The following is a 25,540-nucleotide window of genomic DNA, read 5'->3' as shown; positions in this document are numbered from 1 at the left end:
GGAGCTCCCAACTACCAGTAAGCCCACCCTCTGCGACTGCCCGGATCTTGCAGACTGAGGGGCAACCTCTGGAACAGGACAAGCAGCCATGTCAGGCCGAAGATCAGTATCAGCCTGAGACAGAGCCTGAAACCGGTTCGTCAGACAAACTGGAGAGGCCTTCCGTTCAGCCCTCCGGAATGTCTTTCGCCCCCTGCCACACCTTGAGACGACCTCCCACTCTACCACAGGTGAGGGATCAGCCTCAATGCGGGCAGTATCCCGGGCAACCACAGTCGTAGTCCGATCGGGGGATGCGTGGGACGAGCTGGCCGTCCCCGACAAACCACCATCCGGACCCCCACAGTGATGCCCATTGGCAACAGCCTCAAGCTGTGTGACCGAAGCCAACACTGCCTGAAGCTGGGAGCGAAGGGATGCCAACTCAGCCTGCATCCGAACACAGCAGTTGCAGTCCCTATCCATGCTAAAAACTGTTGTGCAAAGAACGTCTGAACTAATCTACAGAGAGCGCAAACAAAACGACACAAAATTGAAACGGGTATTAAAATACAAGATTGCCTAGTAAATGCAGTAATGCTGCCACTTGTGCACTGCTGACACACTGCTCGGCGGCGGAAGGAGACTACGCGATTTAACACTATTCGAGTACTAAAACGCGATGTTACAACTCTCAAATACTATAATACGCCCGAAATTTATGAATTAAGCAATGCAAGTACCAAAAACACGCAAAGAAATTAAGAATTAAACTATGTAACAAATGAGTGAGCTAGGAGTATACGACTTGCTGCTGCAGCTGCTTATCCAACGGCGGCAGGGAGCACACTGACTGTGACCAAACGACACTGGCCGTTCAAAACAAAAACAGATGACAGACGACTACGCGAATTTACACTATTCAGGTACTAAAACGCGATGCTACAACTCTCAAATACTATAATACGCCCGAAATTTATGAATTAAACAATGCAAGTACCAAAAACACGCAAAGAAATTAAGAATTAAACTATGTAACAAATGAGTGAACTAGGAGTATACGACTTGCTGCAGTAGCTGCTTATCCAACGGCGGCAGGGAGCACACTGACTGTGACCAAACGACACTGGCCGTTCAAAACAAAAACAGATGACAGACGACTACGCGAATTTACACTATTCAGGTACTAAAACGCGATGCTACAACTCTCAAATACTATAATACGCCCGAAATTTATGAATTAAACAATGCAAGTACCGAAAACACGCAAAGAAATTAAGAATTAAACTATGTACCGCAAGTCTCTAGAGGAACGGAAGGTTCCAAATGATTGGAAAAGAGCACAGGTAGTCCCAGTCTTCAAGAAGGGTCGTCGAGCAGATGCGCAAAACTATAGACCTAAATCTCTGACGTCGATCTGTTGTAGAATTTTAGAACATGTTTTTTGCTCGAGTATCATGTCGTTTTTGGAAACTCAGAATCTACTATGTAGGAATCAACATGGATTCCGGAAACAGCGATCGTGTGAGCCCCCAACTCGCTTTATTTGTTCATGAGACCCAGAAAATACACTCCTGGAAATTGAAATAAGAACACCGTGAATTCATTGTCCCAGGAAGGGGAAACTTTATTGACACATTCCTGGGGTCAGATACATCACATGATCACACTGACAGAACCACAGGCACATAGACACAGGCAACACAGCATGCACAATGTCAGCACTAGTACAGTGTATATCCACCTTTCGCAGCAATGCAGGCTGCTATTCTCCCATGGAGACGATCGTAGAGATGCTGGATGTAGTCCTGTGGAACGGCTTGCCATGTCATTTCCACCTGGCGCCTCAGTTGGACCAGCGTTCGTGCTGGACGTGCAGACCGCGTGAGGCGACGCTTCATCCAGTCCCAAACATGCTCAATGGGGGACAGATCCGGAGATCTTGCTGGCCAGGGTAGTTGACTTACACCTTCTAGAGCACGTTGGGTGGCACGGGATACATGCGGACGTGCATTGTCCTGTTGGAACAGCAAGTTCCCTTGCCGGTCTAGGAATGGTAGAACGATGGGTTCGATGACGGTTTGGATGTACCGTGCACTATTCAGTGTCCCCTCGACGATCACCAGTGGTGTACGGCCAGTGTAGGAGATCGCTCCCCACACCATGATGCCGGGTGTTGGCCCTGTGTGCCTCGGTCGTATGCAGTCCTGATTGTGGCGCTCACCTGCACGGCGCCAAACACGCATACGACCATCATTGGCACCAAGGCAGAAGCGACTCTCATCGCTGAAGACGACACGTCTCCATTCGTCCCTCCATTCACGCCTGTCGCGACACCACTGGAGGCGGGCTGCACGATGTTGGGGCGTGAGCGGAAGACGGCCTAACGGTGTGCGGGACCGTAGCCCAGCTTCATGGAGACGGTTGCGAATGGTCCTCGCCGATACCCCAGGAGCAACAGTGTCCCTAATTTGCTGGGAAGTGGCGGTGCGGTCCCCTACGGCACTGCGTAGGATCCTACGGTCTTGGCGTGCATCCGTGCGTCGCTGCGGTCCGGTCCCAGGTCGACGGGCACGTGCACCTTCCGCCGACCACTGGCGACAACATCGATGTACTGTGGAGACCTCACGCCCCACGTGTTGAGCAATTCGGCGGTACGTCCACCCGGCCTCCCGCATGCCCACTATACGCCCTCGCTCAAAGTCCGTCAACTGCACATACGGTTCACTTCCACGCTGTCGCGGCATGCTACCAGTGTTAAAGACTGCGATGGAGCTCCGTATGCCACGGCAAACTGGATAACACTGACGGCGGCGGTGCACAAATGCTGCGCAGCTAGCGCCATTCGTCGGCCAACACCGCGGTTCCCGGTGTGTCCGCTGTGCCGTGCGTGTGATCATTGCTTGTACAGCCCTCTCGCAGTGTCCGGAGCAAGTATGGTGGGTCTGACACACCGGTGTCAATGTGTTCTTTTTTCCATTTCCAGGAGTGTATTAGATACAGGTTCCCAGGTAGATGCTATTTTTCTTGACTTCCGGAAGGCGTTCGATACAGTTCCACTCTGTCGCCTGATAAACAAAGTAAGAGCCTACGGAATATCAGACCAGCTGTGTGGCTGGATTGAAGAGTTTGTTGCAAAGAGAACACAGCATGTTGTTATCAACGGAGAGACGTCTACAGACGTTAAAGTAACCTCTGGTGTGCCACAGGGGAGTGTTATGGGACCATTGCTTTTCACAATATATATAAATGACCTAGTAGATAGAGTCGGAAGTTCCATGCGGCTTTTCGCGGATGATGCTGTAGTATACAGAGAAGTTGCAGCATTAAAAAATTGTAGCGAAATGCAGGAGGATCTGCAGCGGAGAGGCACTTGGTGCAGGGAGTGGCAACTGACCCTTAACATAGACAAATGTAATGTATTGCGAATACATAGAAAGAAGGATCCTTTATTGTATGATTATATGATAGCGGAACAAACACTGGAAGCAGTTACTTCTGTAAAATATCTGGGAGTATGCGTGCGGAACGATTTGAAGTGGAATGATCATATAAAATTAATTGTTGGTAAGGCGGGTACCAGGTTGAGATTCATTGGGAGAGTCCTTAGAAAATGTAGTCCATCAACAAAGGAGGTGGCTTACAAAACACTCGTTCGACCTATACTTGAGTATTGCTCATCAGTGTGGGATCCGTACCAGATCGGGTTGACGGAGGAGATAGAGAAGATCCAAAGAAGAGCGGCGCGTTTCGTCACAGGGTTATTTGGTAACCGTGATAGCGTTACGGAGATGTTTAGCAAACTCAAGTGGCAGACTCTGCAAGAGAAGCGCTCTGCATCGCAGTGTAGCTTGCTCGCCAGGTTTCGAGAGGGTGCGTTTCTGGATGAGGTATCGAATATATTGCTTCCCCCTACTTATACCTCCCGAGGAGATCACGAATGAAAAATTAGAGAGATTAGAGCGCGCAAGGAGGCTTTCAGACAGTCGTTCTTCCCGCGAACCATACGCGACTGGAACAGGAAAGGGAGGTAATGACAGTGGCACGTAAAGTGCCCTCCGCCACACACCGTTGGGTGGCTTGCGGAGTATAAATGTAGATGTAGATGTAGATGTAGAAGACATTAAATACACTTCATTTGACGAATAACAAATACTCATTAACATTACGCCACTCCTGTTTGAATTGCAGTGTCCTAAAGAAACAGGTGCTTATTCTGAAAGAACAATTTTGTTTATATGTTTAAATTACAGCATTAAGGAATTGCAAAAGATCTTTCCCCTTTCTAGACGGAGGCTGAGCCAGAAACACAGAATGCCACAAAAACACAGTTTGCTGTGAAATCTTACAGGACACCCGGAAGCAGTTACAGACAAGGGGTCGGCACCCACAAATAACACAGGCTAAGAGTCAGTCTGGGAGCACATCCTACGAGAACTTGTTCTCACTATACTCATCACAAACTGTAGACATTCCGGCCGAACATCCGCTTGCGGTGGCTGCCAGAAGGACGAAGCAACCAACAGGCCCACGCCGTGCTTCTCACACAGGCACCTCAATTTGTACAAACATCTAGGCCAACACCAACTCCGGATTCCCCTCTCACTGCGAGGCTTGGCACAGTCTATATGAAATGCCTTCTAGGCTACCAGTAACCGCCGCAGGAGTTTCACGATTACCTGACAGCCCCAGCGTAACAGACATCACACATGTGCTTACGCCCGAGCCACAACTCCGCCAGTCTCACCGGCCGCCCCAAACCGACTGCCTCTCGCCGTCCCGCGCGGCCCAGCCGAAAACGCAAAGATGCTCACGCCCGGGGACGCGCCAAAGATAACAAGCCGATCGCTGATGATCGACGAGCGATCTGGCTCACTATTTTTTTTACCGGAAATGTGCAAACAACTTGTTAACACATTAGGTTAACACATTAACACATGGGAGATACGATACTGCGTGAAGAGTTTGACAGAGCACTGAAAGACCTGAGTCGAAACAAGGCCCCCGGAGTAGACAACATTCCATTGGAACTACTGACGGCCTTGGGAGAGCCAGTCCTGACAAAACTCTACCATCTGGTGAGCAAGATGTATGAAACAGGCGAAATACCCTCAGACTTCAAGCAGAATATAATAATTCCAATCCCAAAGAAAGCAGGTGTTGACAGATGTGAAAATTACCGAACAATCAGTTTAGTAAGTCACAGCTGCAAAATACTAACACGAATTCTTTACAGACGAATGGAAAAACTAGTAGAAGCCCACCTCGGGGAAGATCAGTTTGGATTCCGTAGAAATACTGGAACACGTGAGGCAATACTGACTTTACGACTTATCTTAGAAGAAAGATTAAGGAAAGGCAAACCTACATTTCTAGCACTTGTAGACTTAGAGAAAGCTTTTGACAATGTTGAATGGAATACTCTCTTTCAAATTCTAAAGGTGGCAGGGGTAAAATACAGGGAGCGAAAGGCTATTTACAATTTGTACAGAAACCAGATGGCAGTTATAAGAGTCGAGGGATATGAAAGGGAAGCAGTGGTTGGGAAGGGAGTAAGACAGGGTTGTAGCCTCTCCCCGATGTTATTCAATCTGTATATCGAGCAAGCAGTAAAGGAAACAAAAGAAAAATTCGGAGTAGGTATTAAAATCCATGGAGAAGAAATAAAAACGTTGAGGTTTGCCGATGACATTGTAATTCTGTCAGAGACAGCAAACGACCTGGAAGTGCAGTTGAACGGAATGGACAGTGTCTTGAAAGGAGGATATAAGATGAACATCAACAAAAGCAAAACGAGTATAATGGACTGAAGTCGAATTAAGTCGGGTGATGCTGAGGGAATTAGATTAGGAAATCAGACACTTAAAGTAGTAAAGAAGTTAAGCTATTTGGGGAGCAAAACAACTGATGATGGTCGAAGTAGAGAGGATATAAAATGTAGACTGGCAATGGCAAGGAAAGCGTTTATGAAGAAGAGAAATTTGTTAACATCGAGTATAGATTTAAGTGTCAGGAAGTCATTTCTGAAAGTATTTGTATGGAAGTATTTGTATGGAAGTGAAACATGGACGGTAAATAGTTTGGACAAAAAGAGAATAGAAGCTTTCGAAATGTGGTGTTACAGAAGAATGCTGAATATTAGATGGGTAGATCACATAACTAATGAGGAGGTATTGAATAGGATTGGGGAGAAGAGAAGTTTGTGGCACAACTTGACCAGAAGAAGAGATCGGTTAGTAGGACATGTTCTGAGGCATCAAGGGATCATCAATTTAGTATTGGAGGGCAGCGTGGAGGGTAAAAATCGTAGAGAGAGACCAAGAGATGAATACACTAAGCAGATTCAGAAGGATGTAGGTTGCAGTAGGTACTGGGAGATGAAGAAGCTTGCACAGGATAGAGTAGCATGGAGAGCTGCATCAAACCAGTCTCAGGACTGAGGACCACAACAACACATCAGGTGTTTCTCATAACTGCTCATCGCTGCAGATCGTTCTGCCACGAGAAAAGAGAGAACAAAGTTTAGGATCAGGTCGACATAGAGTTTCGGAGTAGTAGGTACTCACTTGACGCTCTTGAGGTTGAAGGAGGCGGGCCCGCGCACGCGGATGCCGCTGTAGGTGGAGCGCACGCTGACGGGCCCGCGGCCCTGGTTGATCACCAGCTGCTGGATCTGCAGCGGCTCGCACGCCGGGATGCTCAGCTCCGGGATGCCTGCAACACGTCACGTCACACTCTCACCTGCAGCCCCTCCACTGCACGTCGGCGATGGCGAAGAGGAAGAGGAGGAGATTAGGTCATTACAGACAGCGCACAAGCTCAGATTAGAGAAGGATGGGGAAGGAAATCGGCTGTTCCCTTTCAAAGGAACCATCCCGGCATTTGCCAGACGTAATTTAGAGAAATCATGGAAACCTAAATTAGGATGGCCAGATGCGGCTTTGAACCGTGTCCTGCCGAATGCGAGTCCAATGTGCTAACCACTGCGCCACCTCGTTCTGTGCGATGTCAATGAAGCAAGTCATAGTGGCCCAGGCACCCAGTACTGCTCGTGGCTCTATAACATTTGAAATGTTGCTACCTCACAGTACTACATTACTCAAGACGCTTCATTTAATACTAATCCCAATACCATTTTTTTTAAAAAAAAAAGGACAAACGGAATATTTGACTGTGTTGACAGGAATACACTCTTTGGAATTTTGAATCTTAGAGGAACAACTATGTAAAGGGAATTCCTTCGCTAACATACGACCTATTCAGTTTATACTGTAGTCTCCTTTTGAAGACTTATTTATTTGCCAAGATCGCTATGTTAACAAATTAGTGGACTGTTTCGGGAATATAAATTGCCGTCTTCCGATGTTATAGCCTTCAAGAACTATGAAAACACAGTAGGGCAAACACAAAAAGTGAATGACAAAAAAAATTATGTACCCATAAAACAAGGCAGTGGCAGCTACCTCACACAATGATTTAAACCACTGTCACAAGAAGAACGTACCATGTGCTGTAAGATAATAAATGTCATAAAATTTTGTTCATACGGACTGATGCTATCCAGAGTCAAAATACATTAATGAAAACATCTAATAAGTAAAATGAAATAAAACATACCATAAGAAAGTTGAGACCTTACGATAACATGCCAGATGTTTAACCGTAATGTCTGCACAACTTAGAATTTGTATGGCATGAACAGAACAGATACATGCCGCAGATTATCGTTTCATGGTTTAAGGCCATGTTGGCTATTACAGAGTTATTGACGATACCTAGAACACAACGGAAACGCTAAGTGCTGAGAGGTACTACCAGATGACAGTCTGCTCTGCATGACGTCATTTAGAAATAATGTAATAAGTACCACGTTTGGGTAACGTTAGAATTAGCAAAAGGTAATTTAACATCAAAAGTACTGTGTACCAAGTAATCATAACGGCAAAATTACACAGCTTGTACGTAAAGGGCCAAAGCGTACTGCAAAGGGCTGCAGCCCACGACATACGAATAATTCATTGTTATAAAGTTGCGTAGTGACTATTTAGTACAATACATTCAATATAGACGAATTACGTCACGCAAGATATACAACAGTTCCTCAAAAGGAAAGCTACGCAGTCATCATTTACAGAGAATCCAAATAGGGTTTGACCTTATGATAGGTTTCACTGCAAACGAACGATGACAAAAGTTAACTATTTTATAAACGGAAACTGTAAACCAAGCCTCCATGCAATATAGGATAGCAATATAAAATAAATTTCATACATGAAAGGGTTTTAAAAAACATGCATCAGTCTCAAAATATATATAAAATATATATTTATTTATTAAACTTACATCTTTAATCAATGTGCTAACACTGTATGAGTAAAACTGTAATTGGTTTACAACCATTAGATACAATTCCTGAAAACACATAGTATTACTAGTTATATGAGAGAAGTTACCAGAAGTTGCACTCCTGCAGCGATACCCTATTTTCACGTCCTGAATAATTTGGCATGATGAGGAAAAAAAATTTTTATTCGGTATTCATAGCGTTATCTGTCATGTACTCTTGGGTTTTTGAGTTACATATATAGCACTTATCAAACATGCATTGCAAGTATTGTGTTACTGCTATTCTCATAAAACTTGCGACATATGCACAGTGAGAATATTTTATTAATACTAAGGTACATCCTGTGGCTTGCTAACGATTTGACGAATTCGGAGTAATGCTCTTTAGTTCGAGGTCTACATCCTAAATCAAATCCCAAAAGAATACTAACAGTAAAGATGAAAATCCATGAAAAATGGTGAGCATTGATTTCATACCTAAAGAATCAATCGTACGTCGTTACCATACCTGAAACAGTGTAGACTTAAACTACGTAACTAAAGTGCACAACACACTGTATATGCAGCCTATGGTATCATCACTTCCGTTCATAATCTATTGGTTAGCGAGAATCGCGCATAGATGTTGTGATAAGGATGGTAGTGGAACTGTGGTTTTAATAACCTTGACTCAGTGTATTGTTACAATGTAGCTCAAGGTCTAGGTCAAAACACTCAAGCTGCAACGTTTGTCAACTGTGAGACGACAATATGCGGCATTTAACTGTTTTGTTCATGTCACACAAATTCTAAGTTGTACATACATTATGGTTAAACATCAGGCATGTTACTGTAATGCCTCGACTTTCTTATGGTATGTTTCATTCATTTTTACTTATTAGATGTATTCATTTTTGTGTTTTGACTTTGGACATCTATCAATGAATCCAGTGAAACGGAAAAAAAAACAAAAAAGTACATGGTAGAAATGCCTCTGTGAAACTTTTATGAAGCAGGTGGAAGCAACGGATTCGGTGGTCGAAGTATCCCGGACTACCAATGCAGTTAGTTTTAATCTACCAATATAACATCATCGAGTGAGTTAACTTTTACAATGATGCTTATCGCAGTATGCGATTGCCTACGAAAAACACAAGGAGACACAAGGACACATTGTTTTCTTCCAGTTTTGAAACGGTGTTGAGATCCCTTAATGGTTTTTGTAATACGGTAGTTTTCAGTGGGTGCTATTTTAACCTGAAAGCTAAGTGGTAAGATCAGCTATGGTGACTGATCACTGATGGAACTAACTATTATTCCCAGTGGGGGAGTGCGTCCTCCAGCATTACAGTGCCCCGATTCTCAAGGCTGGAAGTATCTGTAAACGGTCCCGTGACTTGATGCAATAAAAATCTTCCTCCACAGTTGTCGATTTTCATTGCTATCGGACCATTCTGGAATATTTTGGGAAAACAATTAAACAGAAATTTCTGTATGATATCTTAACCATGATGATTGTTTCGACCTTAGAAATTTTTTAAAATGTTGAGGAGTATCAGTCAAAAGTAGAAGTCCCATTTCACTTGTTACTATTCTTTCTTGTTTTTAATAAATTCTACATATTTTAATAAGATAATATATTCCAAATAATCTTAGCTTGGGACGAAAACTTTTACTCGTACTTAAAATAAACGTTGGCGAATAATTTCTAAAGAGGTGTAATTGGTTGGTCTCGAACACGTACGATGTTTTTCACTGGAGCTATTATTCGAACTAAGCAGTTTAGAGGATTTAAGAGGAATCTGTCCGTAAATGTGCTACACTAAAATTAAATGGCAAATGTTGTGTAGAAAAATCAGATGACAGCGTCATATCCATGTCTGACACAATGTTATCTTACTACAGCCCGCCTCTGGTAGCTGAGTGGTCAGCGCGACGGAATGTCATACCTAACGGCCCGGGTTCGATTCCCGGCTGGGTCGGAGACTTTCTCCGCTCAGGGACTGGGTGTTGGGTTGTCCTTATCATCATCATTTCATCCCTTCATCCCCATCGACACGCAAGTCACTGAAGTGGCGTCAACTCGAAGGACTTGACCAGGCGAACGGTCTACCCGACGGGAAGCCCTGGCCAGACGGCATTTCCATATAACTACAGAAGAACATAAGATGTCGGTATTGTTGTGGCAACAAACAAAAGAATGATTTTAGTGCTAAATATAGGTTGTACATGTTCGTAGAGAGCGATGTTTCACTGGTGGAGAGGAAAATCTTCTGCAGCCTAGATCAGTTAGCATTTTATTTTGCTTAACAATGGCCGGCTTAACAGAATTTTGCTGTCGTCATCGGATCTTCAGATAATTCTTTCTAACATGCATACATGCCACCACTACAATGAGAACACTTTCCACTCATAGAAAACATCAGTTTCGCTTGTCAAACACATAAAAAGAACATATATAATGCACATTGAACCAACTGTTTGCACCTCCACTCCCGCGCACACATTAATGCTAAATGTTGATAGACCATCGTTCTGTACGAACGCTGGCCGCGCGGAGTGGCCACGCTGTTTGAGGCGTCACGTCACGGACTGCGCGGCCCCACCCGCCGGAGGTTCGATAGAGGTAACATTTCATCGAAAGTAGGCAGAATTTTAAAGAAACATCGTGTGAAAGCAATCTTTTGGCCACCTACATAGACTCGTGCTCTTCTGGGCTCAGCCAAGGATGATCTGGGATTACGAAAGGCTGGAATTTATAAAATACCTTGCGAGTGTGCGAACAGTACACGACCGCTGCGTTGAACATTAGCACCACACTCGCCTTTTACAGCCCAGTAAGTCGGCCATAGCCGAACATTGTATTTCCACAGGACATACTATGGATTATTCAGCCACGAAAATCTTGGCCCCATCGAGATCCTTCTGGGATTCAGCTGTTAAGGAATCCGTGGAAATACGTTTAGCGGAAAATCTCATTAATCGTGATGGCGGCTTTCAATTGAATAAGGCCTGGGACCCGTTGATTTCTTTAATATCAACCAAAAGAAAACTTTTTATGGCTTCTGACATGTCGAGCGACAAGTAATTTTAATTTTAATATCGAAATTTTGCATTTTAGTGTTTTGGACACGTCTGCGTGCATGTTTTACTTGTATCACGCATTCGTTTGCGCTCCATAGATGCAGTAATATTGTAGAGGGCCTTGGAATCGACAGGTGGCGCGCATGCAACGGTAACTTGCACATGCGCGTCTTGCGGCACTTTTACGTATAAATAGAGCGACTTGCACTAGCAATCTCCAGAGTCAAACACTCGCCTGAAGATGGCTGTAAGGTTGTCAGCCGAAATATCGTGGAAAGAAGTCGACGAGATCCGGCTGCAATCCCGAAATCTTGTGGAATATTCGATACGCCGGGAAAACTTCAAGAGTCACAGATTATATCTTGTTTTCATTGCTAAGCATCACAATTATTTCTGTTCATTGTTAATCTTCCGAAGAGCCTACTAAATCGATTACTTTTCATACTAAATGGCCTATAAGGAAGGAAAGATGGTGTTTAACGTCCCGTAGAGGTCACAGAAGACAGAGCATCAGATTAAAGAGGAAGAGGAGTAGGGAAGGAAAATTAGTGAAGACAGATAGTTAAGTATCTTATCCATGATAGACGACGTGTTGACAGCCGCGCGGGATTAGCCGAGCGGTCTATTGCGCTGCAGTCATGGACTGTGCGGCTGGTCCCGGCGGAGGTTCGAGTCCTTCCTCGGGCATGGGTGTGTGTGTCTGTCCTTAGAATAATTTAGGTTAAGTAGTGTGTAAGCTCTGGGACTGTTGACCTTAGCAGTTAAGTCCCATAACATTTCACACACATTTAGACGTGTTGACAACATTTTGTGAAAATTGAGAAAACCAGCTTAGCAGTTTTTAATGGAAACTAGGAATGTTCTCGAGCCCTCTTGTATGTCATTCTCGTGAAGCATGCCTTAGTACATATAAGCAATCATTCTACACACATTATGTCTGTGAATGGGAGGAAAGGAAACCTTAAAGTGTGCCCCAAGAAATAATCCCTAGCACTTTGCAATTGTTTGCAGAATATAGATTCAGGTGTGAAATTACTTTACCCTGACATTTGACTGAAGAGACTTAAGAAAACCACCAAAATCCTCAGCCAAGCTAGTCGGAGGGAAATACTAACTCGGTTCTGCCTTTACCAATAAGAATGCTCTCTCTGTAAATGAATCCCGTGAACCTGTAATGGAAATTTATCAGACAGCTGATGTGCGTTGCTGGCCACATAGTCTTCCCTTAGATGGGCGCCGCTATCGTATTCTACTAACTGTCGCTTGGTATAGAAAGCGAAGTAATTACGGGCCCTGTATGGAAAAGTGATGATTGTGTAACGTCTTAAATGCATGCAGCATGTTGACAATCAGACAACACTCACGCCCGCGCACGTGTGACCGAAACAGAAGTGCAGTTTAAGCTGTGGTCGAAAGTGTGGCGTTACGAAATACCGTCGCGAATAGTCAGCGTTGTCGTAAGAGCCATTGTCCGCTGCGGGCTCTGACTGCCGACGAAGCAGACGCGTCCGTGGCCAGCGCATTGCGGCATCTCTGCCCTGCTTCCCAAAGCTGCCGAGCCCGTGTCCCGCGCATACTGGACGAAACAGCCGAGGCTCCGATGCGGGTGCATTCACCTACGCTATACTCGAGGCATTCTTCGCTCTTCTTCGTTCTGACGTAAGATGTCCAATGGCGCAATGCGTTCGTCTATTAATGACAGTGATTTCGCGACATAATATTTTAATATATGAGGGAGTAGACGACATTCCACGGGAACTACTGACAGCCTTGTAAGGGCCAGCCATGGCAAAGCTATTCATCTGGTGTGCAAGACGTATCGGACAGGCGATATACCCTCAGATTTCAAGAAGCATATAACAGTTCCAGAACAAAGCTTGTGCTTATAGGTGTGAATATTACAGAACTATCAATTTAGTAAGTCATGTTTGCTAAATACTATCATTAATTCTTTAGACAAGCATGGGAAAACTGGTAGAAGCCGACCTCGGAAGAGATAAGTGTGCAAATACGCTTCTCCAGTTTGCCGCCGGATCGTATTGTGTAACTCGTACAATATTTCATCGATGCAATTGCTCGACATCAGGATCTCTCGCGAAAGCATGAAAAGTCACATCAGATAAATACGGATTCCGGAGAAATGTACGAACACGTGAGGCAATACAGATTCTACGACTTCTCCAAGGAGATAGGTTAAGGAAAGGCACAACCTACCTTTATAGCATTTGTAGACTTCGAGCTTTCGACACTGTTGACTAGAAAATTCTGAAGGTAGCAGGGTAAAACACAGGAATCTAAAGGCTATTTGCAACGTGTACAGAAACAAGATGGCCATTATAAGAGTTGAAGGGCATGAAAGGGACGCAGTGGTTAAGAATGCAGTGGGACATAGTTCTAGCTTATTCCCGATGTTATTGAATCTGTACATTTGTAAACGTCAGTTTGATATCTGTTTGCCATCGATGTGCAGCTCAGAGAGAGAGAGCAAGTTACGTTACTGTTTACTGTTAAACAATCTTTGGTCTTGTCATGGCACAGCCTTCGTCTTTGTGCAGTTTTATACATTCTTAGTTGAAGTGTGGTAGGTGATGGACGTATTTAGTAGTGTTGTGTGGACTTGTGATTGTATCTGTTAGAGGAAGAAAGGACAGCAAGGATTAGTAAGATGTGTACATTGAAAGGTCAAAGGAATATGGATTTTGAATAATGTTGTTATTTTTGAAGACTTAAGACTGCAGCACTGCGCACCTAATTTTTTGGAATGATTGTCGTAAACTAATTAACGTTCTCAGACCTGAGAAAAAGACCACCCACTTCCCTGAGTCATGGATTAACATATTAATTGATTAAGCTGTTTGATTTTTATAAAAATTCTCGGTTAACTTTGAACCCTTTTATAAATCATTGTTCGGTTTGTCTTTTGAATATATATTTATTTCTAAGATCTTTGTCTTGGAATATCATTTCATAGGAACAGCACTCTCCACGTCCCATTGTTTATCATCACGCATTACCACATGCATCAGTTTGAATATGCATTTATACACAAAAATCTAGCTTAGCCGGTGCCTACTTGCTTTTTACTGTTATGCTTTCGAGAAATCTGCAACAATGTTGTCAAGACGCTAGGTAAATGCAAATTTTGATATGGGCAGATAACTATTTTACTTCCGTTGCGTATTTAATACAGTCACGCTGCATTCAAATGAGTTACAGTTCAGTTCATATTAGATTATGTAAATTTGGGCTTCATTACTTATTGGAACTAATATAAAAAGCAACTTACACATCGAGCAAGCAGTGGTGATAACCCAAAAAAAGTTTGGGGATGAAAATTAATGTCCAGGAAGAAGAAACAAAAACTTTGCGGTCTACCGATGACATTGTAATTCTGTCAGATATAGCAAATCACATGCCAGAGCAACTGAACGGAATTGACAGTATCTTGAAAAGAGAATATAAGATCAACATCAACAAAAATAATGGAATAGAGTGATGCAGAGGGAATTAGATTAGAAAATGAGACTCTTAAAGTAGTAGATGAGTTTTGCTGTTTGGGCAGCAAAATAAATGATGATGGCTGAGGTAGAGAGGATATAAAATGCAAACTGGCAATGCCAAGGAAAGCGTTTCTGAAGAAGAGAAATATGTTAACATCAAACATATGTTTGTCAGGACGTCGTTTCTGAAAGTAATAGTGTAGATGTAGTCACATATGGAAGTAAAACATGGACGATGAATAGTTTAGATAAGAGAATAGAAATATGATGCCACAGAAGAATGCTGAAGATTAGATGGGCAGATCGCATAACTAATGAGGAGGTACTAAACAGAATAGGGAAAAAAAGAAATTTGTGACACAAACTGACTAGAAGAAGCGATCGGTTGATAGGGCACATTCTGAGACATCAAGGAATCACCAATTTAGTACAGGAGGGAAGTGTGGGGCTTAAAAAACAGAGAGAGATACCGAGAGATAAATACAGTAAGCAGTTTCAGAAGTATGTAGGTTGCAGTAGCTATTCGGCGATGAAGATGCTTGCACAGTATAGAGTAGCATGAAGAGTTGCATCAAAACAGTCTTCGGCTGAAGACCACAACAACGACAAAAACAATAACATGAGTTAGTAGAGCTTTTCAAAAAAAAAAAATCTTGAAGAAGCACTAATCTAGGGTGCTCCCCATGCTTTAAATGTTGATATTTTTATTGTTACTGTGTGTGTTATTATCGCCATCATTTCGTAGTCCGTTGGGTTACGTTTGACTTCCTGCATTTCATAATGAACCTCGTCCCCCTTTGCATCCTGAGTTCCCGTCGTTCTGCATGCTTTTCTGTCCAACGAGCACATCGTCTTATTGTTGGTTCTCGATAACAGTTCAAGTTCTTTGTGAACGTAATCTGCGAGGAAGATATTTTAAAATTTGATGCTTAATGTTTGGATGTCTTCTTTTGTGCTTATATATCAATTACGATTTTGCTTTTTGTATTGATCTGTGCTGTCTTAGAGATGGAGGTGGCCATAAAACAGTGCTCGTCCTCTAAACATTACAAAAGCAGTCTAAGCTGTGGTTAAGAGAGCATGTATGTGTTTTGGGTGGTGAGTTTTTGAAAGTCTTGTCCGGATTCTTCGTAGCTTCAGGCGAACGCTGAGATGGTTTCGTTGAATACGCCGTGATCATCTTCCATACCGTTGAGCAATCCGAGCTTCCGCTCCATCCTTAATTATTTGAGTGTCAGTGCAACGTTGCACTACAATATTCCTTTGAGAGATTTTCGATTCTACTGTTGGCTATAATGTTTTCTCATTTGTAAATACCAGTGGTTTCATTGGATCCCGTAAATTCTGTAATGATTTTTCGCTCTTTTTATTTATCCGTTCAGGAAGTTCCTATAATTCAATGAACGTATCATCAAATTCTGTTTTACTCAGCTGGTGTCCCAATTTCTGTGGTCCTATAACCTAATCACATGCTACAAATAATATATTTGCAATAATTTCCAAATATCTGGATCATTCTAGTTTCTGAGTTTCTTAAATATCTCTGTGATGTTTTGCCATAATTCCTGTAAATACCGACCGTGATAACGCTGTTCAGACCTGTAAACCATCTAATATGAAACAGGCGTTACAGGCATAAAAGTAATTGTCTGAAATTTCTTCAAGAATTACCATCGATGGCGATGTTGAAGTGTTCTGGCAGTGGACAATATAATTATGTAGCACACTTCCGCGTTGCTAGGATATTGTTTGGGATGTCATGTCTCACATCCATCAACTGCTGCGTTTTTCCTTAATTACAGCATGAAATTTATCTAGTTGATTAAATGTAATGTCAATTGAAAAAGTAATATCGCAATTACTCTTCTTTTTTTAGTGGATAAGCGAGTAACGATAGTGGAGACAACAGAAATAATTTGTGCTATTTGCTGTTATTTCAAATTCTGTCACTTTTACGTCTCTTAGCCCAGTAAGACCGATAGAGTTTGATAAAAACGTTCTGAACGAATTAAGTATGAAGATTAGTGTCGACCATCTGATTAAGCGCCCTGATGCCAACATGAAGAAGGAGAGCACAGAAGATTCCGTAAATCCGCAAGAACACATGTCATCCATCTTGTACGATGAAGAAAGCGTCATGTACTACCAATATTTTACCGATAATTTAACCGAGTCTACGTATCAAACATGTACTACCAATGAGTGAGACTAGTACTGCCGTAACTGTTCAGAGGGAACCTTGGTACCTGCATTAACCGCCACTGAAACACGGCAATTCTTAATGCACGCACGCCACGAGTATGACGAAAAAAAGTTACACAGGAGCTTAGGTGACAGGTGATCCGTATCTTTCGCATTCCTTAACCCAACAAATTTCGAAAGATCTACTTCGATACTGAAGATGCTTTATAAAGTTTACGATTTCCTTCAAGGAGGAAGGTACATCAGTGTTTAACGTCATCGTCGAAGTGATAAGAGATGGAACACCAGTTCGATTTCTGGAAAGATTGGGAAGGAAATCGGTTGTGTTCTTTCAAAGTTTGCATTCAATGATTACCCTCAACCGCTTCCGGAGAGTCGTGGAAAAGCTATATCTGGAATGACAGACGGAGATTTGAACAGCTGTTCTGCCGAAGACGATTCCAGTGTGTCACCTCTCCATCATTTCCCTCGCTAACTCCAAACTGAATCAGCATAACTGAGAACTACACCAGTACTGACGGTCATACATTACTGGTAAATTTCTGTATGTTATTCGTCTCAAATAGAAGTACTGAAGCCAAGTAAAATACGCTAAGCTCTTTCATTCTCAGCCAAGTGTTGCATTATAAAATCATGTCCCTAATTCGTTAAATGAATTCCCTGGCTTCTTCTTTTAGGTAATGACTAAGGTGGGTAAATATCAATCACTTTCTTTATGCAAAAGATTTATTAAAATTCAGGCAGCAGAAATGAGATTTCTGAAATATGAAGGAATGTAGTAAACTAGGCTGATCTAGGATTTGTAAGACCTGACATCGTCGGGTGAAGAACACTCAGCGATATGCAATATTTTTTAATTAATAGTCTTGACTGCACTAAAAAAATATAAAAATTACAGTTTGCTGATTATCGGTTTCCTCAGATCGTGCGTATTACCGATTCCTCAGTAAGGATGATTTGATGTATACTCACTAACGATGGTGCTATGGCCAACACTTTAATTAGGTACTGATTCCTTAGTAAGAGTGATCCGAAGGTCGTTGTTAGTCAACCGAAATCAGTAATCAACAAAATGAAACTTTCATATTTTTATGCGATAAAGAGTACTAAAATTTTTAAAAAGTCTGGAATTGAGTAGATCTGTAATGGATTGCAAGTCTATAGATTGGAAAATGAAACCCATGAAAATAAAGCAAAAATGATTTGAATACAAGACAGCACTAATGTTCAACGAAATTATTTGAAAGTTAGAAAGCTACATAGATTGATGCACAGACGGCGGATGCTGTAATACACACTTCACCTGATGGTAGCCAAAGGGCTGCAACTAGCTAGTCGTGGTGAAAGCCCAGTAGTGAAGCTAGCATTTCTCTTTCTCTGAATAGACAGGAACTATTTCCGGGGTTTGAGTCCTTAAGGAAATTCATAGTGTGGGTCCTGATGTGAGAAGACTTCATATTAGTTGCTCATAAGTAGCTTCATTGGTGGGAGGAATACCGTTAAAGTCTGAAGACGCAGAGGTATTGCAATCGTAGGTGTTAAATTTCAGAGCTGCAATTGTGTCAACACCCCATTCGTGTATCATAATGCCGAGCAGCTTCATTGAAAGAACTTCTTCTAATAAAGACAGTCACACCTCATACTGGTCATCGAAGGCTGCATCCCTTAAAGCAAGACTGTGACGCACTGAGGAAACGAACTGGTGCTCCTCTTCTCCCACCATAAACTCCTGTAATTCTGCTCAGGTATAACAGCATCGACTATCAATGGATCTGATGGGTAACTTCACTGAGAGTACGGCACGTTGTTGCTAAGCATATTTATTAGCTCACGGTGACCAAATTCCATTAACTTTCATACTTGTTTTATCTGCAAATTTAGGATCTTTTTATATGCAAAATGTCTTGTGATTAAACTTCACTTTGTCCTATAGAAAATATCGGCTCAGTTCTTGACCACTCGTAAGTTTTAGACAAGGAAGGAGCTACCCTAAATTATTTATTTGTCGTACAGAGAAATTAAGTTTATCTCGAAAGGTATCATCTACTCTCTATTGTAGTTATACTTTCAGAGTGCAGAAGGATATTAAAGCTGCACGCCGAGCACTCACCTGTTTTAAGGTACGGTTTGAGAGCGTCGACCGAATTCCTCACGCAGTCGTTGAGTCGAGGATCGTTGCGATGACACACTTTCAGGAACGCAGCTGGAACACAATGGGGTAATAGTTCAACTTTGGCGTCTGTTAAGTATTCATATGCGTGCAACTGGCGGGGTACCAGACGTGCCGAGCAAGTCATCGACTTTACTCTGTCTACACATAAATATATACTCCTTACACATACTAGTACATTAATCTTTCATATTTCTTGGCTAGGACATACAGACCCAAAATTAAATTGAAAAGATTTCTAATCCACCAGTTCTGACCAAGGTTTTCGGGAGATTTCCCTTGGTTCTGCAGCAAGTGCTAGAACTGGTAACCCCACCCCAAATATTCCCTGCACCCCTCTACCAACTTTCCTGGTACTTGACTGGAAAAGTCTCTGAATCCTAACCGGCCATTACCAGAGCTATTACATAGAAACACACACCCGCATGCGCTCGCACACACACACACACACACACACACACACACACACACACACACAGAGAGAGAGAGAGAGAGAGAGAGAGAGAGAGAGAGAGAAAAAGAGAGAGAGAGAGAGAGAGAGAGACTGGGGGGGGGGGGGGCGGCAGAAATGGAGAAAACGAGTGAAGTCTTGCCTATCTTACACACTTTACTTTCGAGCGTTACTCTTCTCGTTTATGGCATCCATCAGCTCACAAAAGACCACTGTCAGCCCCAGATGTATATCGACTCAGTGGCGGTGGAAACATCAGCATATGCAATACGAGCCTGAAAAAATGGGCCCTCCGGTGGAGTCGGTTTTTGCAAGGTAGGAGCTGTGCAGACTAACAACCGTCTACTACAGTGTCTCCAGCCACACGCATCCAGATGAGGCCGACACCGAATGCAGCTGAAGTGGCCAAATTCTGGTCAACCAACTCATAAACTGATGTCAACGATATATTTCCTTTTGTTGATTATCTACTTTGTATCTCTTACAAGATAATAACAAAATTAGCAATTAAAAAAACTTTGTACGTTCGCAACAAAACTGTCGTCTATACATTACAGTTTCATCCTTCTTCCAGACTGAGCTTAAGAAACGGCATGTTGACAGCTACCTCGCTAGCTGATCCACCGAATACAATAAAACGTTCTGTCCACTGGCACTAAAAATTTCTCAGTTGTCTGCATAAAACATCCCGTACATATTCATAATTTTTACTTCAGATTACTATGGATACAAGCGTCTGTTTTCATCTATAATAAACAATGTTTCTGTTACGTACAATGCTTGTTAATTATGTTCTCACTTGCAGACTCGGACGTTGCGTTTCAGAGTGTGCACAGATAGCCAAAGCTGACTGACTGCCCAGTGCCTTACGCAGAGCCGTACAATTGCTCTTTAGTCCTCATGTCCCACAGCCGAAAACACACACAATAGATCAGCGAGTAGATGACAAACGCGGTTACCGCACCGCTTCTCAAAAAAAAAAAAAAATTCTCCATATCTCGTCTTCATATAGGTAAGAAAATAACACCACTATGGCTGTTATAAGAGTCGAGGGACATGAAAGGGAAGCAGTGGTTGCAAAGGAAGTGAGACAGGGTTGTAGCCTCTCCCCAATGCTAATAAATCTGTATATTGAGCAAGCAGTAAAGGAAACAAAAGGAAAATTCGGAGTAGGTATTAAAATCCATGGAGAAGAAATAAAAACTTTGAGGTTCGCCGATGACATTGTAATTCTGTCGGAGACAGCAAACGACCTGGAAGTGCAGTTGAACGGAATGGACAGTGTCTTGAAAGGAGGATATAAGATGAACATCAACAAAAGCAAAACGAGGATAATGGAATGTAGGCGAATTAAGTGGGGTGATGCCGAGGGAATTAGATTAGGAAATCAGACACTTAAAGTAGTAAAGGAGTTTTCCTATTTAGGGAGCAAAATAACTGATGATGGTCGAAGTAGAGAGGATATCAAATGTAGACTGGCAATGGCAAGGAAAGCGTTTCTGAAGAAGAGACAATTGTTAACATCGAGTATTGATTTAAGTGTCAGGAAGTCGTTTCTGAAAGTATTTGTATGGAGTGTGGCCATGTATGGATGTGAAATATGGACGATAAATAGTTTAGACAAGAAGAGAATAGAAGCTTTCGAAATGTGGTGCTACAGAAGAATGCTGAAGATTAGATGGGTAGATCACATAACTAATGAGGAGGTATTGAATAGAATTGGGGAGAAGAGGAATTTGTGGCACAACTTGACTAGAAGAAGGGATCGGTTGGTAGGACATGTTCTGAGGCATCAAGGGATCACCAATTTAGTACTGGAGGGCAGTGTGGAGGATAAAAATCGTAGAGGGAGACCAAGAGATGAATACACTAAGCAGATTCAGAAGGATGTAGGCTGCAGTAGGTACTGGGAGATGAAGAAGCTTGCACAGGATAGAGCAGCATGGAGAGCTGCATCAAGCCAGTCTCAGGACTGAAGACCACCACAACAACAACAACAATGTTTTCAGCTACCCAGTTTCAGTTACTTTTTTAAACATTTAAATTTCTGCGAACTTAAACATTGAACGAAAACGTTGAACGCGACCGTTTAAGGTTTTCAAGAAGGTAATATTAAACTAAGATATAAAGGAATGAAGAGACTTAAAACTAATGATAATGAATTTCACGATATCGAATTTTTTCTTTAGTTAGTTACCGCCATTTTTCTCGCGATCTCGTGTTTTCTTATTGCGTGCACCAAGATACACGTATTTCTTTGTTTAAAATATCTAAAATTTCGGTAAGTTATATATAGAAATACCGAATGGAGTAAAATCCATGAATCTAGGTGACTGTTTTTTGTTTAAAAAATGTAGCATTTCGGTTTTTGCTATTTATTGTATACAAACATACCGATTTTTTAAAAGTGGGGCGGTAACCCCAGTTGTTATCCACATCAGTGAAACCTGCGTAACAATGCTAACATCCTGTTGAATGGCATGGGGACAGCAGCACTGTGGTACTGCTAAGAACAGTGTTTCTACCTGGACGCAATTCTGAGATGAGTCACAAAAAATTATTCCACGAACGCCCGCAAGGGCTCAGCAGGAATGAGGTGTGGTAAGTTTTGTAATTATCCAACATGGCGAAAGTTGCAACTGTATTGTTCTAACCATTATCATCATCCATATTATTTATCAAAGGTGTTTCTTTGTCGGTGCGCTTTATCTCTCTCAGTGCTCAATCAAAATTGATGATAGAGACATTTTGAAGATTTCGTTCACCAATAACGACAAAAATTACACACAGAGTTTGGAGTTATTGTCTTCATTAAAAAAATATAAAAAACAATGTAGAAAGTGCCATCTAGTGACGATACGTTTAACCATGGACGACAGCTGTTACACTTTAGATTGTGTTCTCGGTCATACACGTCGGTATAAAGAATTTAGAAGGAACCATCAACTGAGAATTTAATTTTACTGTTATGCACAGTAGCAGTTGGAGTTGTTTACTTTCTTTAAGCAAGTGTTATATACTGCCCAAGAAACCAAATTACATCAATGTTCTCGTAAGCACCATTTGCTTTTATAAGTTAATTCATCTAACTTTGAATTCGTCATTACAGTATTACAACATTGCGTTACAATCCTTCTAATCTCACTACCATTAATCGGCATATTTACAAATAAATATTTACTGCCCTAAATATTTATTTCTTATTAATTTTTCTTAAGAAATGAATAATGACAAAAAAATAAAACTGTTAAATGACTCCTAACTTTCTTCTGTATGTCAGGTTTCCACTACGCCGAGCAGACCTCCATCCAAAGGGCATTCCATAGTACTGGAACGTGCAACGAACCACAGAAGAAGAAATGCCCCACAAAGTGACGAACAAAGACAACATCGATTTCGCGCGCGTGATTAGCCGGGCGGTCTTATGCGCTGCAGTCATGGACTGTGCGGCTGGTCACGGCGGAGGTTCGAGTCTTCCCTCGGGCATGGGTGTGTGTGTTTGTCTTTAGGATAATGTAGGTTAAGTAGTGTGTAAGCTTAGGGACTGATGACCTTAGCAGTTAAGTCCCATAAGATTTCACACACATTTGCACATTTTTTTGAAACTATAGATTAATTCCATTATATGATATGATATGATAAAATGATCTCACAAAATGAATGTACTTCAGACAAGTGATATATAGACATCACAAATGAACGAGTGTACTCCATAAAAACTTGTATGCTGGGCTTTATAGCAAGTGAATATGTTCTTTTTTAGCGCTTATAATACCTAAGATCATAGTGCCTAGACATGTAAAGCACAGTATACAGGTTTTTATCGCTCGTCACATTGTACCTAAGTCGTGTTATGAACAGCTTTCTATGTGCATATTCCTGACGTCCTGATGTGAATAAAGGTAAATTATAATATGTAGTTTTGTAAGGCGCTAATGGATAATTCCCGTGCCTCAGATGCTTTTACTTTGTACTTGACGTACTTTATAGTGATTGTAGTATGTACGGGAAATGTATGCGCAAATGGGGGCTTTGCATGGGTATGCGACAAGCAGTTATAGTAAAGTTGTGTTTTAGTAGTAATGAGTGGTTATACCGTGGGACTGTGTATGCGCTGCTTGGACGGCGCTATCTGGTGGCCGGTTGTGAACCGCTAGAATCATAGCAGGTGAGCCTGCGCGGAATAGGGCAGTGATGATGCCGACCGGTGTTAGGCGAGCAGTAGTAGTTTTATCTGGTGGCTTCAGTTTTACGTTTTATGGAAAGAACGACCATGAGAGCAGTCTTTTATTATTTTTTATTGGTTGTGACAATGATTTTATCAGATAGTCTGCCTCATATGCCATGATGTCCATATAGTTTTATAAATGTTAATCCACGTTTCGGGTCTGTGGGTCTGTAATAATTGCAATGTATATAGTTAACTCATGTAAGCCCTCCCTCAAACCTGTTATGTTATACCTTCACAGATCTGATGATGGCACCTTCAGAGTGCTGAAACCGGTCATCTAATAAACGATTGAAGCGACCGTGGCTTGTCAATTATTTTACTTATACACATATCTTACGTAAGCCACAAAAAATACATTTACTACGTAAATCGATATTATCGTTTTGTTACTTTTACTGTCGGAGACAGCCTCCTCTTAAAGTCTCTCGTTATACTTTCTACTGAGCTTATGTAATATGTAACCTCTTTCGGTTATCTTCTGATGCTTCATAACAATCCATGCAACGAACAAAGATAATGGAAACAATCAGAAAAACTGTGGCAAGCAAGATATCATAGGTTCTATTTTTTTATCTGCTCCTCCATCGGAGAGTAGCGGGAACGACATGCGACAGTATTTATTGCTGTAATTTACGGGATAGGTAAATGCCTTACCAGGAAAGTTTACTGTGTTGTTCAGGGAAATTTGTCTGATGCTATTATGTGGAAGCGCGATATCTAAAGTCTAACTGCCGTATAATTGAATGTTTGCATATTAGACGTGTCTCTGGAATCATAACAGCTACATATTGATATCAAAAATAAACCTGTCAACTTATAAATTTAGTATAGTTTAAGAAGTATCTAACGGCCAAAGAGTTCAAATAAAATTACATAAATAACGTTACACCCCAGTTCCAGGAATGTTGCCCAATGTCTTCTCTATTACTGAAAAAGCTTCTTAACAGAGATTCAAATCGACACTTTCATGCACCTGGTCTGTGCATCGTCGCAGCTGCTGATTTTTTACGCCAGTGTCTTTGGATATTTAGAAAATGTGAGATATTTCGTGTAGTATCGCTGCACGGTCTGACGTGATTACGATGTAGATAATTTTCAAGAGCTGTGTACAAGAAATCTGTAACGAAAGTGAAATTGCTTTACCTGGCGGTTGTTGCATTGCACATACAGTGTGGATCTTGTAACTTCTTTCTGCATTCGTCAGAGAATAACAGTCTGTTATTGATGTATTATGTTATCAAAATCCATATCCCTTAGTGGTAATACGTAACATTTTAACACATGTGCTGCAAACTACTCCATAACGCATAATTAGAGACCGTAGGTTCCTAACCTTCAATCATTAACAGACACCACTGAATGACCTGCTTTGATTTGTAGATAGAGCTCATATTATGACGCTATATATGAGAGTAAAATCCCATTTTCCACCTCATTTGTTTTCCTGCTTGTTGAAAAGAAAGTTCGGTCACAATTACGACAGAGCAACATGTAACTGCCGTTTTTATATCACAGAACGTTGGGATGAACTATAGGCACAAAGAAAACTCAACCAGTAGATAATACTACTGGGATATATTGCATTTCGTGCGACAATT

At 41.8% G+C, this 25,540-nt stretch overlaps 1 protein-coding gene across 1 annotated transcript in view; it reads right to left on the bottom strand.

The window, feature by feature from the left end:
* Nucleotides 1-25,540, bottom strand: part of LOC126154371 (circadian clock-controlled protein daywake-like) — a 71,290-nt gene that overhangs the window by 43,667 nt on the left and 2,083 nt on the right. The window contains exons 2-3 of the mRNA XM_049916132.1: nt 19,201-19,293; nt 6,546-6,693 (exon numbers count right to left, since the gene is read on the bottom strand). Of these exons, the coding sequence (XP_049772089.1) occupies nt 6,546-6,693; nt 19,201-19,293 (241 nt within the window). The remainder of the gene's footprint in view (nt 1-6,545; nt 6,694-19,200; nt 19,294-25,540) is intronic.

This window comes from Schistocerca cancellata, chromosome 2 (assembly GCF_023864275.1).
Source record: "Schistocerca cancellata isolate TAMUIC-IGC-003103 chromosome 2, iqSchCanc2.1, whole genome shotgun sequence".
In the NCBI taxonomy this organism is placed as follows: domain Eukaryota; kingdom Metazoa; phylum Arthropoda; class Insecta; order Orthoptera; family Acrididae; genus Schistocerca; species Schistocerca cancellata.
This window is presented reverse-complemented; position numbering and strand designations above follow the sequence as displayed.